Source organism: Microcebus murinus, chromosome 18, assembly GCF_040939455.1.
Source record: "Microcebus murinus isolate Inina chromosome 18, M.murinus_Inina_mat1.0, whole genome shotgun sequence".
NCBI lineage: Eukaryota > Metazoa > Chordata > Mammalia > Primates > Cheirogaleidae > Microcebus > Microcebus murinus.
This window is the reverse complement of record NC_134121.1, coordinates 18,875,350-18,888,823: the sequence shown is the minus strand read 5'-3', so window position 1 is coordinate 18,888,823 and position 13,474 is coordinate 18,875,350. Positions and strand designations below refer to the sequence as shown.

At 51.5% G+C, this 13,474-nt stretch overlaps 1 protein-coding gene across 2 annotated transcripts in view; it reads left to right on the top strand.

Moving 5' to 3' along the window:
* Positions 1-13,474, top strand: part of SGSM2 (small G protein signaling modulator 2) — a 35,996-nt gene that overhangs the window by 9,947 nt on the left and 12,575 nt on the right. Inside the window, exons 3-12 of one of the 2 annotated variants that reach the window (XM_012740651.3) lie at positions 7,678-7,840; positions 8,140-8,301; positions 8,605-8,672; positions 8,770-8,915; positions 9,244-9,378; positions 9,903-10,027; positions 10,435-10,502; positions 10,747-10,907; positions 11,071-11,197; positions 12,822-12,956. In XM_012740651.3, coding sequence (XP_012596105.1) covers positions 7,678-7,840; positions 8,140-8,301; positions 8,605-8,672; positions 8,770-8,915; positions 9,244-9,378; positions 9,903-10,027; positions 10,435-10,502; positions 10,747-10,907; positions 11,071-11,197; positions 12,822-12,956 — 1,290 coding nt within the window. The remainder of the gene's footprint in view (positions 1-7,677; positions 7,841-8,139; positions 8,302-8,604; positions 8,673-8,769; positions 8,916-9,243; positions 9,379-9,902; positions 10,028-10,434; positions 10,503-10,746; positions 10,908-11,070; positions 11,198-12,821; positions 12,957-13,474) is intronic. The other variant, XM_012740652.3, reaches the window with a different exon arrangement.

The following is a 13,474-nucleotide window of genomic DNA, read 5'->3' as shown; positions in this document are numbered from 1 at the left end:
AAGAGCGAGACCCCGTCTCTACTATAAATAGAAAGAAATTAATTGGCCAACTAAAAATATATATACAAAAAATTAGCCGGGCATGGTGGCGAATGCCTGTAGTCCCAGCTACTCGGGAGGCTGAGACAGCAGGATTGCTTGAGCCCAGGAGTTTGAGGTTGCTGTGAGCTAGGCTGACGCCACGGCACTCACTCTAGCCTGGCCAACAAAGCGAGACTCTGTCTCAAAAAAAAAAAAAAAAAAAAAAAGGAAAAAGTGGGAAGTATCTAATTGGGAAAAATTGAAGATGTAGGAAAGAGAAGGGACATTTGCTGGCGCAATGTCTTTGAAAAGGTGCACGGGGCTGGGCTCCAGTGCACAGGTGGAAGGGGTAGCCTTAGAGAGAAGCCCAACCAGACCATCCCTACGAACAGAATGAAGGCAGGCATGGGCATGAAGTGCAGGGAGGAAAGGCACTAATGTTCACCGGGTCACCTTCAGTGTGCTGGGCAGTGATCAGGAGGCCTTTTGCACCTTTGTATATGCTGTTGCTTTTCATCACCCAGCACTCACTGAGCTGAGACCTGTTATTTTCCCTAATTGCAGCTGAAGCTCAAAGAGGTTTAGTGATTTGCCCAAGGCCAAACAGTAAGGAGAGGAGCCTATGTTTGAACCCACAGCTGTCTTACCCTAAAGTCTATTCTGTAAAGGGATTGGACTGCCTGTGAGGCCTACCCAGGAGATAGAAGGGGTGGGAGCATTGAAGAGGAGCTGGTCCTCATGGAGCCACAGCTTCAGTCATCAAACAGTGGGCTCATGGTGTCCGGGAACACTCTGGGAGACAGTGGGTCCCTTGCTGAGCTGGCTGAGTGTGCGCATATTTCTGTCCACTGCCTGAGAGGCTGGCCCTGGCCTGGTTCAGTGAGCACTGTGCATGCAGACCCTGCCCTGCATCCCCAGCGGGGCAAGGAAAATGGTGTGACATGCATTTCTTTTCCTTCACCTTGTTTCCAGAAAATCAGGGCAATTCTTTCTCCGCCCATTCAGAATCTGGAAACTTTCTTGTTTTGGGGGCTTCAGCAAGGCTGAATGCCCCCCAAAGTTGAAACAGCCGGTATCACCAGTGCAGGCTGAGAGAAAATGTACCCTAGTTACCATAGAAATGCTCATTTTAGTGGACGCAGCCCTTACAAATCCCTAGGTGGAAACAGCAGAGAAGTGGGGTGGAGAGGGGCCGATGATGCTTGGCAATGCCTCTTTGCTCCTCCCACCTCATCTGCTACAGACAAAACACTGGCTTCCTCCACTGGCAGTTGGAGCAAAGCATACATGCCTCTCTCTCAGTCCCTATCTGAAGGAACCCATTCCTTCATCTCCTGGGAGGTTGCTCCTCTCCTGGCAATCGTGGGTCCACTATCTAGGGGCCTGAACCAGCGACCCCCTGGCATTCAGCTTTTAAAAATTCTGCTCTGACTAGTGCCCCCCAAAGCTCTAGGACCAAAATCGACCACCTGTGGCTGGCTGTTCTACCCACACTTTCCTCACTTGGGTTCTCTATGGCAACTATGACTGAACTCCCCTGTTGCACAGATGGCAGCTGGTAGTAAAAGGTGAAACTGAGCCAGAGGTGGAGGAGCAGGCTGCACTTATCACACCTGCTCTCCTCTTATTCCCAGCTTCTCCTGGCTGATAAGCCTGGCTGAGAAGCACCTCGAGCCCAGGTTCATGTCAGGCTGTGCTAACTCTGGATGCTACGTCTCTGGACCTCAGCCAAACTGGACTGGTTCTCTAAAGACTGTTCATTGAGTCCCACCATTACCAGGCCACACTGGGGCTAGGCTTGTCCAGACTGCTGAGCTCAGCTTCAAACAGATACATGTACACATAAGAGCAAAGGTAAAATGGAGGTAGGACAGACCCAGCCTTGTTTCTGAGGCCCCCTGGGCTGCTCGAGGACCCCTTCCCAGCCACTGATGCATTTGCTGGCATCCATAGCTTTAGTTCATTTTTGTGAGCTCCTGAGCTATGGAGGCTTGTCTCAGCCCACCGAATTGTTTATTTAATCCCTGCCCAGTTCAGGTCACCTTTTGCTGCCCTAAGCAGAGTCCAGAGATACCCTCCCCCCACCCCCACTCCCCTCCACACAGAGGTAGGGAACCAAGCCATTTGGGAGACCGTATTTGCTGAGGGAGCTGGTGAAAGAGTGCCCATGGACAGACCCAGCTTTTCTGGAGCTTGTGATTGATTGATGGGTTGATTGATTTTAGAAACAGGGTCTTGCTCTGTCACCCAGGCTGGAGTGTAGTGATCCAATCATAGCTCACCGTAACCTCAAACTCCTGGACTCAAGTGATCCTCCCACCTCGGCCTCCTGAGTAGCTGGGACTACAGGTATATGCCATCATGCTCTTGGCTAATTTTTAATCTTTTTTTTTTGTAGAGATGGGTCTTACTGTTGTCCAGGCTGGTCTCAAACCACTAGCCTCAAGTGATCCTCCCACCTCAGCATCCCAAAGCACTGGGATTACAGGCATGAGCCACCATACCCAGTGGTTTTGTGAATTTTGATTCATTGCCAGATTGGAGAAAATCTCTGTTATCTTGTGATGGGAACCCTAGTGATGGTCACCTACTCTATTATAATTATTATTTTGAGTTTGTAATATATTTACCCATTTGAGAAATCAAAACTATATAAAAGTTATACAGTGAAAAAGTCTTACTTACTCCTTTCCCTGTTCTCATTCACCAACTTTCCTTCTACTTACCACTCCCACATATGTAACCACTTTTATTTCTTGTGTATTCTTCTAGAGTTTTTAACACTAATAAAAAAGATTGTATTCTTTGTTCACCCCACCTTTTTTTATAATCAAAGGGTATCATGCAATCATATTGTTCTGCATCTTGCTTTAGGAGAGCTTTCCATTTTTAGTTCCTGGGGAGGGTCCTCAATCTTTTTCCAGAGTTGCATGATATTCTTCTGTATGTACCATATTTACTTAACTGTCCCCTTTTGATGGACATGTGGATGGTTTCCAGTCATTTGCTGTTATAACTAGGTAATCATGCAGTTATATCTGTAGCATAGATTTTCAGAAGAGGGGTCATTGGGTCAGAGGTTATTTGCAACATGGATAGATAGTGCCAAATTACCTCCAGAGGGTTACACTATCTAACCCTCCCACCAGCAGTGTATGGGTGGATTCAGCAACTTTCCAAGTCCCTCTCATCTCTATTTTCCTGATGTCTTTTCCACTCTAAGTAGGGCCTCTTAGAATGGTTAAATTCAGGGTATAAGGGGTTGGGATGGGAGCCCTGTATGATTCCATTAGCACTTACGTCTCCAGCCCCACGTAGCATTTGTTAAACTCCATAACTTAATGAATTTTAGAAGCACATCGATGTGTCCCAGGACTAGTCTGGACCTGTAGTCCCAAGCCTTTCCCTGGGAAGATGGCACCAGAACTTTGTAGGAGGTGTCCATAGCAAGGTACTTGAGTTAAATTTAGTTATGCTCCTGCAGGCTCAGAGTTGCAGTTCCCTGAGCCTTCCTGTCAGTGAGATGGGATGGGATGGCATGGCATGGCAGAGTAGAGAAGGTATCTTGGGCTCATCTGGCCCAAATTCCAAAGGCCACCAGAAGGCCAGGGTGGACAGCGAGAGGGTCATCCTTGTTAAGTTGTGTCTCTCTCTACTTCCATTTTGATTCATTTGCCCAAAGTATTCCACCCCAACCAGTGTTGGTTTTAATTAACAAGTTCACATTTTTCTCATATAAAGTGAACCAAATGATGTCCGAGTTGTCACCTTGTTGTGGTACGTCCAGAGTGACCATAGGTAGTGCCAGGACTCACTGGGACAGGGGAATCCTGAATCCTTCACAGCTGGAGGCCCAGGGCCCAGACAGCTCAGTTAGCAGGAGGATAAGTTCAGCTAATTATGGGTATCTCCTGCCACAGTCCTTCACCCTGGGAGGTGGGGTCATGGTGGGAGATGTGGGGAAGAAAGAGAAATAAAGCCTTCGAGTTCTGCTTGGTGACCTAGACCATCAGTCTGGAGAGCAGACAGAATAAGAGTGGGCCTTTATGTGGACTTCTCCCTGGGGAAGGGTGCTTGATGGTCCCTTACTCTGTCTGTGACAGGCCTTTTCTGGGGAGTAAGGATATTGTTGCTGATGGCTCTGTGAGCTGATGGCTCTAAGTGTGGTATTCAGTATATATTGTAGAGTGTATGTGTTTATGTTTGCATCTCTAAGTTACAGAGGAAATATCTGGGTTTCTGCTCAACTCAAAAGTCTTGGGCAGGGGTTCTTAATCTTTTAGGGATCAAGTACTCTCTTCTAGAAGCTGATAACCATGGATCCACTGTCCAGAAAAAAAAACAAAAAAAAAAACACTCACCTAATCATCCTAGAGCACACCAACAATTTGCATGGAAATAACTTCAGGGGGTCTTTGGAACCCATGAAGCCCATCCACAAACCCTCTTAGGATATTTGTTCTTAATTATCATTATCATTATTATTATTATTATTATTATTATTGGCTGGGTGCGGTGGCTCATGCCTGTAATCCCAACATTTTGGGAGGCCAAGATAGGAGGGTGGCTTGAGCCTATGAGTTCTAGGTTACAGTGAGCTACACACTCCAATATGAGCAACAGAGGGAGACTCTGTCTCCTAAAAAAAGGAAAAAAATGTTATTTTGCCTACACACTGCATATAATAACATCATTGAATATGCTGATTCTCTCAGTGGGGGACTCCCTTGTGGGAATGGGGAAAGACAAGTGTAGTTTGAACAGTCATTGACCAAGGAGCCCATGGAACTGGGCCAAGCATACCTGGCCTAACAGCTCATTTACTTTGCTTGGGAAGTCGAGGGGTGAGTGGGATTTCTCCTTCCCCAGATATCGCCTGGCATCTTGCCTGGGTTTCACAGAAGGAACTTAGGGGCCACGGAGTGGGGAGGTGGGGACTGGGTGTGATGTTTGGGGTTCTTGCTGAAGAATGCTTCTGCTCACCCAAGGGAACCCAATGTCTGTGCTCAGAGGCTGACTGGAAAGGTAGAAGAAGCCAGGTGGGATGGGAGTGCCGGTGCCGGCCACTCTCCAGCTTCCTGGCCTGGCTGCGTTGGCGGTTGCCTGGGGACAGTGGGAAGGCTAATGACTTATTATCCCAACAATTAGTCACATCACCAAGGCACATGGTTCCCTGCAGGACTGGTGCCACCTGCTGCCACTCTGGCCCTGTTCAGTGCTGCTTCTCTCCTCACTCTCGGTGGGGAGTGCAACCCCAGGAAATGATTAGCACCTTCCCTCAGCCATGGATTCGTAGCTGCAGCAGCCTGAGGACCAAGAGACTAGGACAAAAGAGTCACTTGCCTGTATACCCGAGGGCCACACAAGACCTCCAGGAACCAGGAGGACTAATCATGGAGAGGAGTATGTGAGCACTTAAGGCAAAGATTTTCCCACATGACACGATATGTGCAGATACATCTGTCTGCATACACATGTGCATATATATGTATGAGCACACTGAAGGAAAGGCTGTACCTTGTAAAATAAAATCCTCTCAGGCCAAAGCAGGGAAGAGCTCCAGCAGGAGGCTCTCAGGAGAAGGAGCAGTCCTGCCTGTTTCCCCTGCCCTGGGATATCCTCCCTGAGCTGTCCATCCTCCAGATTGGCCTCGGGGACACTCTCACCTTCTTGACTTCAGTCCAAGAGAGGACCGAGCAAAACTCTTTAGTAGGCCAATAGTGACTGCTAGTCAGTTACTAAAAGTGAAGGCAAAAAACAGGTATGAGAAACTCTATTTTCAGTGATTAATTCTAACTCTAGGTTTCATATTCTAACAGCACTAGTCAAAATAAACTTGTTGGGGCCTCAGTTCGCCTGTTTCTAAGAAAGTGGCATCTCCACCCACTCTGGGGCATCCTCTTCCTCTCCCTGCCAGGGAGAAGTCCTGCAAAAACCCAGCTCTTACAGGTTAGCTATAGAACAGTGTGTGAACAAAACGGGTGAGGAGTCAAGAACTGATGTGGATCAGGTGCTCCCCAAGAGCTAGACCCTGTGCAAGGGATTTCTTTTTATTTTTTTTTTTTTTTGAGACAGAGTCTCGCTTTGTTGCCCAGGCTAGAGTGAGTGCCGTGGCGTCAGCCTAGCTCACAGCAACCTCAAACTCCTGGGCTCAAGCGATCCTACTGCCTCAGCCCTCCGAGTAGCTGGGACTACAGGCATGCGCCACCATGCCCGGCTGATTTTTTCTATATATATTAGTTGGCAAATTAATTTCTTTGTATTTATAGTAGAGACGGGGTCTCGCTCTTGCTCAGGCAGGCTGGTTTCAAACTCCTGACCTCAAACAATCTGCCCGCCTCAGCCTCCCAGAGTGCTAGGATTACAGGCGTGAGCCACCACTCCTGGCCACGGATTTCATATATTTCATTTCATGTAACATCTCACACCAGTTCTAATACGTCTTCTCCATTTCTTTCTTTTTTTTTTTTTTTTAAGACTAGTCAAGTGCATTAGTGAGAAGGGGGAAAAAGTAGAACAAGGAGTTCGATCTGTAACTGACTGTGAACAATCTGTTGAGATAACTCACTACCTTCAGACCAGCCGGTTCCCCATTTCACAGATGATAAAGCTGAATCTCAGCATTAAGTCACTTACCCAGGTTTCCTAGAGGAAGTGAGTGGCTGCACCAAGTTCAGACCTTGTTCTGTCTGACTTCCTGTCTCCAGCATAGCTCACTGTTTTCAATCCATGTGAAAAGAGCACCTGTGATATGAAGGGAGCTCCTCTTCCCACCTGTGTCCCCACCCCCAAACACACCTGGAAGTGGTGAAATGAGCTCAGGCCAGGGTTTGGGACCCTGGCTCTGCCACTGTGTGACTGTGATTCTATATCTTTCCCTTTCAGGGTCTTTCTGTCCTCACTTATAAAACAATCAGTTCAATAATGTCGAAGGAAGCCTCCCCTCCCCCTACACATACACACTAATATTTTTAGAGTCTATACAAGCCCAGTGTAACTCCCCTCGCTCCTCCTCCAAGCCCTTCTTTCCCTCCTGCAAGGTCTGTCTGGGTAAGCAGGATCCAGAGACATAAAACCTAGTCCTTAAAAATATGAATGAATGAAAGGAAGCTCTCCCAGCACGGAAAAGAGAAATCTCTCTTAGCTGCTGGGCTTATCAGTAATACAGAGGTCACTGTTGGGTCTTATCTCTGCAGTGGCTTTATCAATATTTCAGCTCCTCCAGAGCCATGTTCCTTAGTGGCCACATCATCTATGCTCTCTAGGAGGGCTCCTGGGCCACATGTTCCCTGCATCCCCTGGCCTGTGGGTGCCGTCCCTGCTTGCACTCGTGGTCAGGGCTGGAGCCAGTCATGCCAACCTGAAAGGGCAGCTTTGGTCCTCATGCCCCCAGGGGTGATGCTACATAAGGAGGCATACACACACCAGGTAACAAAGAAGGACAATTTGGCACGTCCAAGCTCTCCACCCGGGGCGGCAGCAGAGGGATGGGGAAGGGAATTTTGGAAGGAGGCCAGGGTATATCTTCCTGGCCTGCTTCTAATTCTAGCATGGATCAGGGCCTGCCCTTACCCCCTGCCACACCACAGGTATGGGGAAGAGGAGTCTTGCTCCCATCTTGCCTAGGCTCAGGTGCTCTTTTCCTTTGTGGTCTAGGTGCAGTAGAGGCTTGCCTCTTGCATCAGTTGAGACGCCGTGCTGCTGGCTTCTTGCGAAGTGACAAGATGGCAGCCCTGTTCACCAAGGTGGGGAAGACGTGCCCAGTGGCTGGGGAGATTTGCCACAAGGTACAGGAGCTGCAGCAACAAGTAGAGGGCAGGTGAGCCCTAGGCCAGCCCCTTCCACCCCACCCTTCTGCTCTTCCCATTTGGCATTTGCTACTTCCCAAGAAAACCCACCAAAGGTTGGCTTCCTAGGCCTGTCTCTTGGGGGACCTCTGGGTAAGAGACCAGCCCAAGGTGGTTGTTGACTCCTTGTAAGCACAAGGCCCTATCCCCCTTCAACCCCTACCCAGTCCTCTGTGCTTCCATCTTGTAGCACCAAGCCCCACTCCCAGTGCCACCAATCTGGGGTTTACCTGGGACCCTTGCACTCCTGAAGCCCTCATCCTCTTTGCAGGAAACCCTCAGGGGGCAGCCAGGAAGCCCTGCGGAGACAGGGCTCGACCAGCGGGAAGACCCCTGCCCTCAGCCCACAGGCCTTGAAACACATATGGGTACGCACAGCACTTATCGAGAAAGTTCTGGACAGGATTGTGCAGTACCTGTCGGAAAACTGCAGGTGACTGCCCCATCCCCCAAGCAGCCCCCCCTTGTCCCTCCTCCTGAATAGTCCTTTAGCCCCACCCCTTGGCATGCTTGACTGGCCGTGACAGGCTGTAGGCATGCCTGGAAATCCCCTTCCAGCACCCCAGAAGCATAAACCACAGCAGGCACCTTGCAAAGATGGTCCTTACAGACTCATTCCTTCTTGGTGACTGATGTGAATCTGGTCTTTGTGGCGAGGTTCCTAATCCATGAGCTCAACCACACTGGAATGAGTCCAGGGGCCTCGCCAGTCACCCTGTCTATCTCCTCCTGGCAGCAAGTACTACGAGAAGGAGGCGTTGCTGGCAGACCCTGTGTTTGGCCCGATCCTGGCCTCTCTTCTCGGTGAGCCTGAGAGAACAGAGGCCTGAGCTGGCCTGTGGGGGCTACAGGGCACATGCAGACGGAGCACCACCCAAGCGGTCTGTCTCTTTCTCCACAGTGGGACCCTGTGCCTTGGAATACACTAAGCTTAAGACAGCTGATCACTACTGGACTGACCCGTCTGCTGATGAGCTGGTCCAGAGACACCGTATCCGGGGTCCCCCTAGTCGGCAGGACTCCCCTGCAAAGCGCCCAGCCCTAGGGGTAAGTGTCCCTCTCCATACCCTTGTGTTCACCCAGGCTGTGCCCACGGACCTATAGGGAAGGGAAGAAACTGGCCACACAGAACAGGCCTTGGAGATGCCCCAGGGTAATGGCCACCCCAGGAGAGCCTTCTCCCCACACTAGTCCTTACAGAAATGCCAGGAGCCCATGCCGGTCTGTGGCTGGAGAGCAGAGGGTGGCTGAGAGAAAACTGGGGACAGGAAGGACCCTGGGGTTAGCAAAGGAGGGTTGGCATGGAGGTGTGAGTGTTCTCAAACCCTGAGGCTGACTTCCCAAGGACAGAGGCTGAGCCGTGCTTTCTGCACAGATCCGGAAGCGGCACTCAAGTGGCAGTGCGTCGGAGGACAGGCTAGCTGCCTGCGCCCGTGAATACGTGGAGTCTCTGCACCAGAACTCCAGAACACGACTGCTCTACGGCAAGAACAACGTGCTGGTACAGCCGGTAAGAAAGCTTATGCCACACCCCTCCCTCAATCTCCCTCTTCCACAGGTCCCAGAACAGGAAGCCTCTAGCTATAATCGTTCCTTTCCTAAAAAGCTTGACCAGAGAGAAGGGAGAGAACACCCCCCTCCCCACGCACTGTTTCATATAACTCATGCCCAGCCTTGAATTGGCAGGAGCCAGGGATAGCATCTGCTCTAGCTGAGACAGGCCATCCAGGGATAGGAATGGCAGCCAGCAGGCGGGTGAATGCCAGCTCGTGCATGGCTGGCCTAGGATGCACCTGACATCCAGAAGGCTGACAGAAGAGAGCCAGTAGCACGAGGCCAACCAGGAGAGGAGATGCCCAGATCTGCCATGTGGTTCCTATCCTCCTTTGCTCTGTTCAGCCCCCAGTCCAGGACCGCATGTCTAGCCTAGCTTGGCCTCCCCTGCTCCCACCTGGAGTCATTTTTCACAGGCCATCCCTGAGAGCCTCTCAGTCCTTCATTGTCTCTGTTTTCTGGTGTGTCTCCTCCCTATAGAAGGAGGACATGGAGGCTGTCCCTGGTTACCTCTCCCTGCACCAGTCTGCAGAGAGCCTAACTCTGAAGTGGACCCCCAACCAGCTCATGAATGGGACTCTGGGGGACTCCGAGCTGGAAAAGAGGTGGGGGCTTTGGGGTTCACTCCCAGGAGCCAGGGAAGGGAGTGGGGGCTTCACCCCAGACCAGGGGATGGAGAGACCCAGCTTGCTCCACAGGCAGACCTCACTCCTTATACAGACACCAAGAATTGCAGGAAGAGGCTGCCTGGAGTTATTTCCAAGCTCTCTAAGACTGAGCCAAGCCTGGGCATGAAGAAGTTTGCCTGAGCCAACTTCTAGGAAGCCGAGACTCACAGGCTCTGTGCCATAAGGGCAGCATGGAACTCAAGGGGACATGGCTGGCTGAGCTCACTTCTTGGCTATGCTCCTCCTATCTTCAGGGTGGTTTCAGGGGGTAGTAGGGCCAGGAGACAAGGCAGAATGGATGGCAGGTCTTGGGACACAGTGACACCAATCTGGTTCCTTTCCAGCGTTTACTGGGACTATGCCCTGGTGGTGCCCTTCAGTCAGATCGTCTGCATCCACTGCCACCAGCAAAGTAAGCCTGCCTTGTCCCTGGCACAGGGGTGGGAAGGGAAAGGCTGCCTTCTCCCAGCCATGCATGGGACCTACAGGACTGCTTACTACTTGTCTTCCTACTGTCCCTGTTAATGAGGCTCCTGGCCATGCTCTAGCCTGGCTGTCCTACCTAGCCTGAGGAGCCTGGCCAACAGGCCATGGTGACAGATGGGGAGGAGTCTTGAGGAGGGCCCAGCCTCACTCACCCATGTTCACCCCCCCAGAGAGCGGTGGCACACTCGTGCTGGTGAGCCAGGATGGCATCCAGAGGCCACCGCTGCACTTCCCACAGGGAGGACACCTGCTGTCCTTTCTGTCCTGTCTGGAGAATGGGCTGCTGCCTCGAGGACAGCTAGAGCCCCCGCTGTGGACCCAGCAGGGGAAGGTACCTCAGGACACGGGAGGCTCTGGGTGAACGGCTATGTGGGGTGGGTTCTCCGCCCACCTCCCTTCCTTTCTCCATGTGGAGTTCTTAGGAGCGGCCTTGGGTGGGACCATGCATGGGACTCTGCCTCAGACAGGCTGACCACCCACCCCTCCTTCCACAGGGGAAGGTGTTCCCCAAGCTACGGAAACGAAGCAGCATGCGGTCTATGGACGTGGAAGAGATGGGCATGGGGCGGGCCACAGACTATGTGTTCCGGATCATCTACCCCGGGCACAGGCACGAGCACAGTGAGTGTCCCATACTTTATCCCTGGAAGAGGAGAGAAAGGTGCCCAAGGGTGGCGAGGGGTGCCATGTCACCCAGGAGGGGCAGCAGGCAGGATCTACTGACCTGGCCACATTAAGACAAGAAATTCATCACTTAGCCTCTCAAATGGACCTTTTACCTGCAAATCATCCCTTTGAAAAGTTGCCTGTCTTCTACCTAGTTCTCTTCCCTACCTCTTCACTCAACAGACCCAGGCATCACTGCACAAGATTCTCTTAGTTATCCTTTCATGCCCTTCCCCAGGGGGAAAAACATTGGGAGACTAGAAACAGGAGGTAGAAAACTCTCCATTTCTCTTCAGGCTGCCCCCCGACTCCCACAAGGAGGCCTGGGTGTGGTGGGATGGGTGCTTCTTTTGGGTTGGTGAGAAATTGTTCACTGACTCCCCTAGAGCCAGAGCCCTGCTCAAACCAGCTACTGATGAGAGGAGCTTTAGCTAAGGCATGAGGTTTTATCTGAAGAGGGAAAGACTTGGAGCTGCCTGGGGGACTGAGGGGGCTGGGAGCCTTACAGTGGCTTGGCCCTCACAGGTCCTACCCTAGACACACACCCCTGAGCCTGAGGGGGTCTATCTAGATGTATCTACTAACGTCAAAGTTCCCTCTCTGGTCAGAGTGCTGCCATTACCGATAGGTTTCTCTGGGCCAGACTTGCTTTTCTTGGAGATAAAGTCAGGAAATTTGCCAGCCTAAACTATTTATTGCCAACCAGACCACCTGCTCCCTAAATTTCCTAACTTGCGCCAAAAAGTTGTCAACAAGTTGTCTCTATGTTAGCAGAGAGATCACCCAGACTGCATACTTACAGCCACAGCATGAATAGTCCCAGCGGGCTTAAGGGGCACAAGAAGTGGGATTCCCCCTCCCATCCCACAGGTACCTGACAAGGAGACACATCTTTTGCCAGAATGTGTTTGCAGACTTGGCGATCTCAGGCTGTTGCTCAGTTTAGCTTATTCAGTCTTTGCTTCCCCTCTTTAATCCTTGGCATTTTCCAGTTCTGGTCACTTCCATTCACTTCAAGGACCATTTCTCCAGAGGGTGAGCCAGGGCACCAAGGAGCTGAAGCTCAGCTGAGTGACTCAGGCTCCTCAAGGGTGGCTGTGGGAAAACCCTTGGAGGAAAAGGTTGAATTTATAGTCTGAAAAGAGAGATTTGGGGTAATCTTTAGACTTGGTCTAGCCTGACCATGACAAGAGCTGAAGAATGATCAGGACCCATCTGCCAACAGTCGTGCCAGCCTTGGCCAGGGCTGGTGAGCTCCTGAGCTGACAGCCTGTCCCAGACAGTCCCTGTCCCTCACATCACTCCCCCACCGCCCAGTTCTCTCTCTTCTGTTCTTCCTTAGAGAGGGCCTCCTCCAAAGAGTGGAACTGTGTAGCGGCCCCCAGCCCCTCACCTTCTTCCGCACTCTCCCAAGTAAATCATCCAAAGAACTTTCTGGTCCCCTCTATTCCCCTCTTCTGTGCCCTGTAGGTTCAAGGTGATCCCAGCCTCCATTCTACTCAACTTAAGGAGGGAATTCCTCCTGCTCAGGGACAAGGGTCCTCATGCCTCTGCCTCTCTCGCTATTCTCTTTGAGCAGTCACTATTAACTACCACCACCTAGCGGCCAGCCGCGCGGCCTCGGTGGACGATGATGAGGAAGAGGAGGATAAACTACACGCGATGCTCTCAATGATCTGCTCGCGGAACCTCACAGCTCCCAATCCGATGAAAGGTTTTTATCCCTCCCCTCTCCCTGACCCGCCTCATCCCCCACCCCACCCCCTGGGCCCACCTGCCACCCACCGCAGGAGCTCGAACAGCAGTGTTGGCATTAGAGGACTTTTACCAGGGTGGTTCCTTTCCATCAGGAGGCAGATCAGGGAGGGCGGAAGGAGGCCAGACAGGTGCTGGCGTGAAGAGGGGATGGTACAGAGCAGGTGGCTCTGGGCTGTAGGAAGAGGGCTGCAGGCCTGAGAGGAAGGAAGGTCACTGATGGGCAGGTCTGATTACGTGATTGCCTCTTGGGGACCCTGAATGGCTCTTTGAGCCCATTCCTACCCCTGGGGGTCATGCTGGCCAATGCCAGACAGTGGTCTCTTTCTTTTTCTTCTGCTGATTGGGAAGAACAGCCTCTGGCCTTGTGCCTATGACATCTGACTTAATGGAAACAGGACAGAGGTGCCAGGCCCTTCCTGGGGGAGGGGGAGGAGCTGGACAGGTCATGCAGACAGCGAGTCCTGTGGGTCAGGT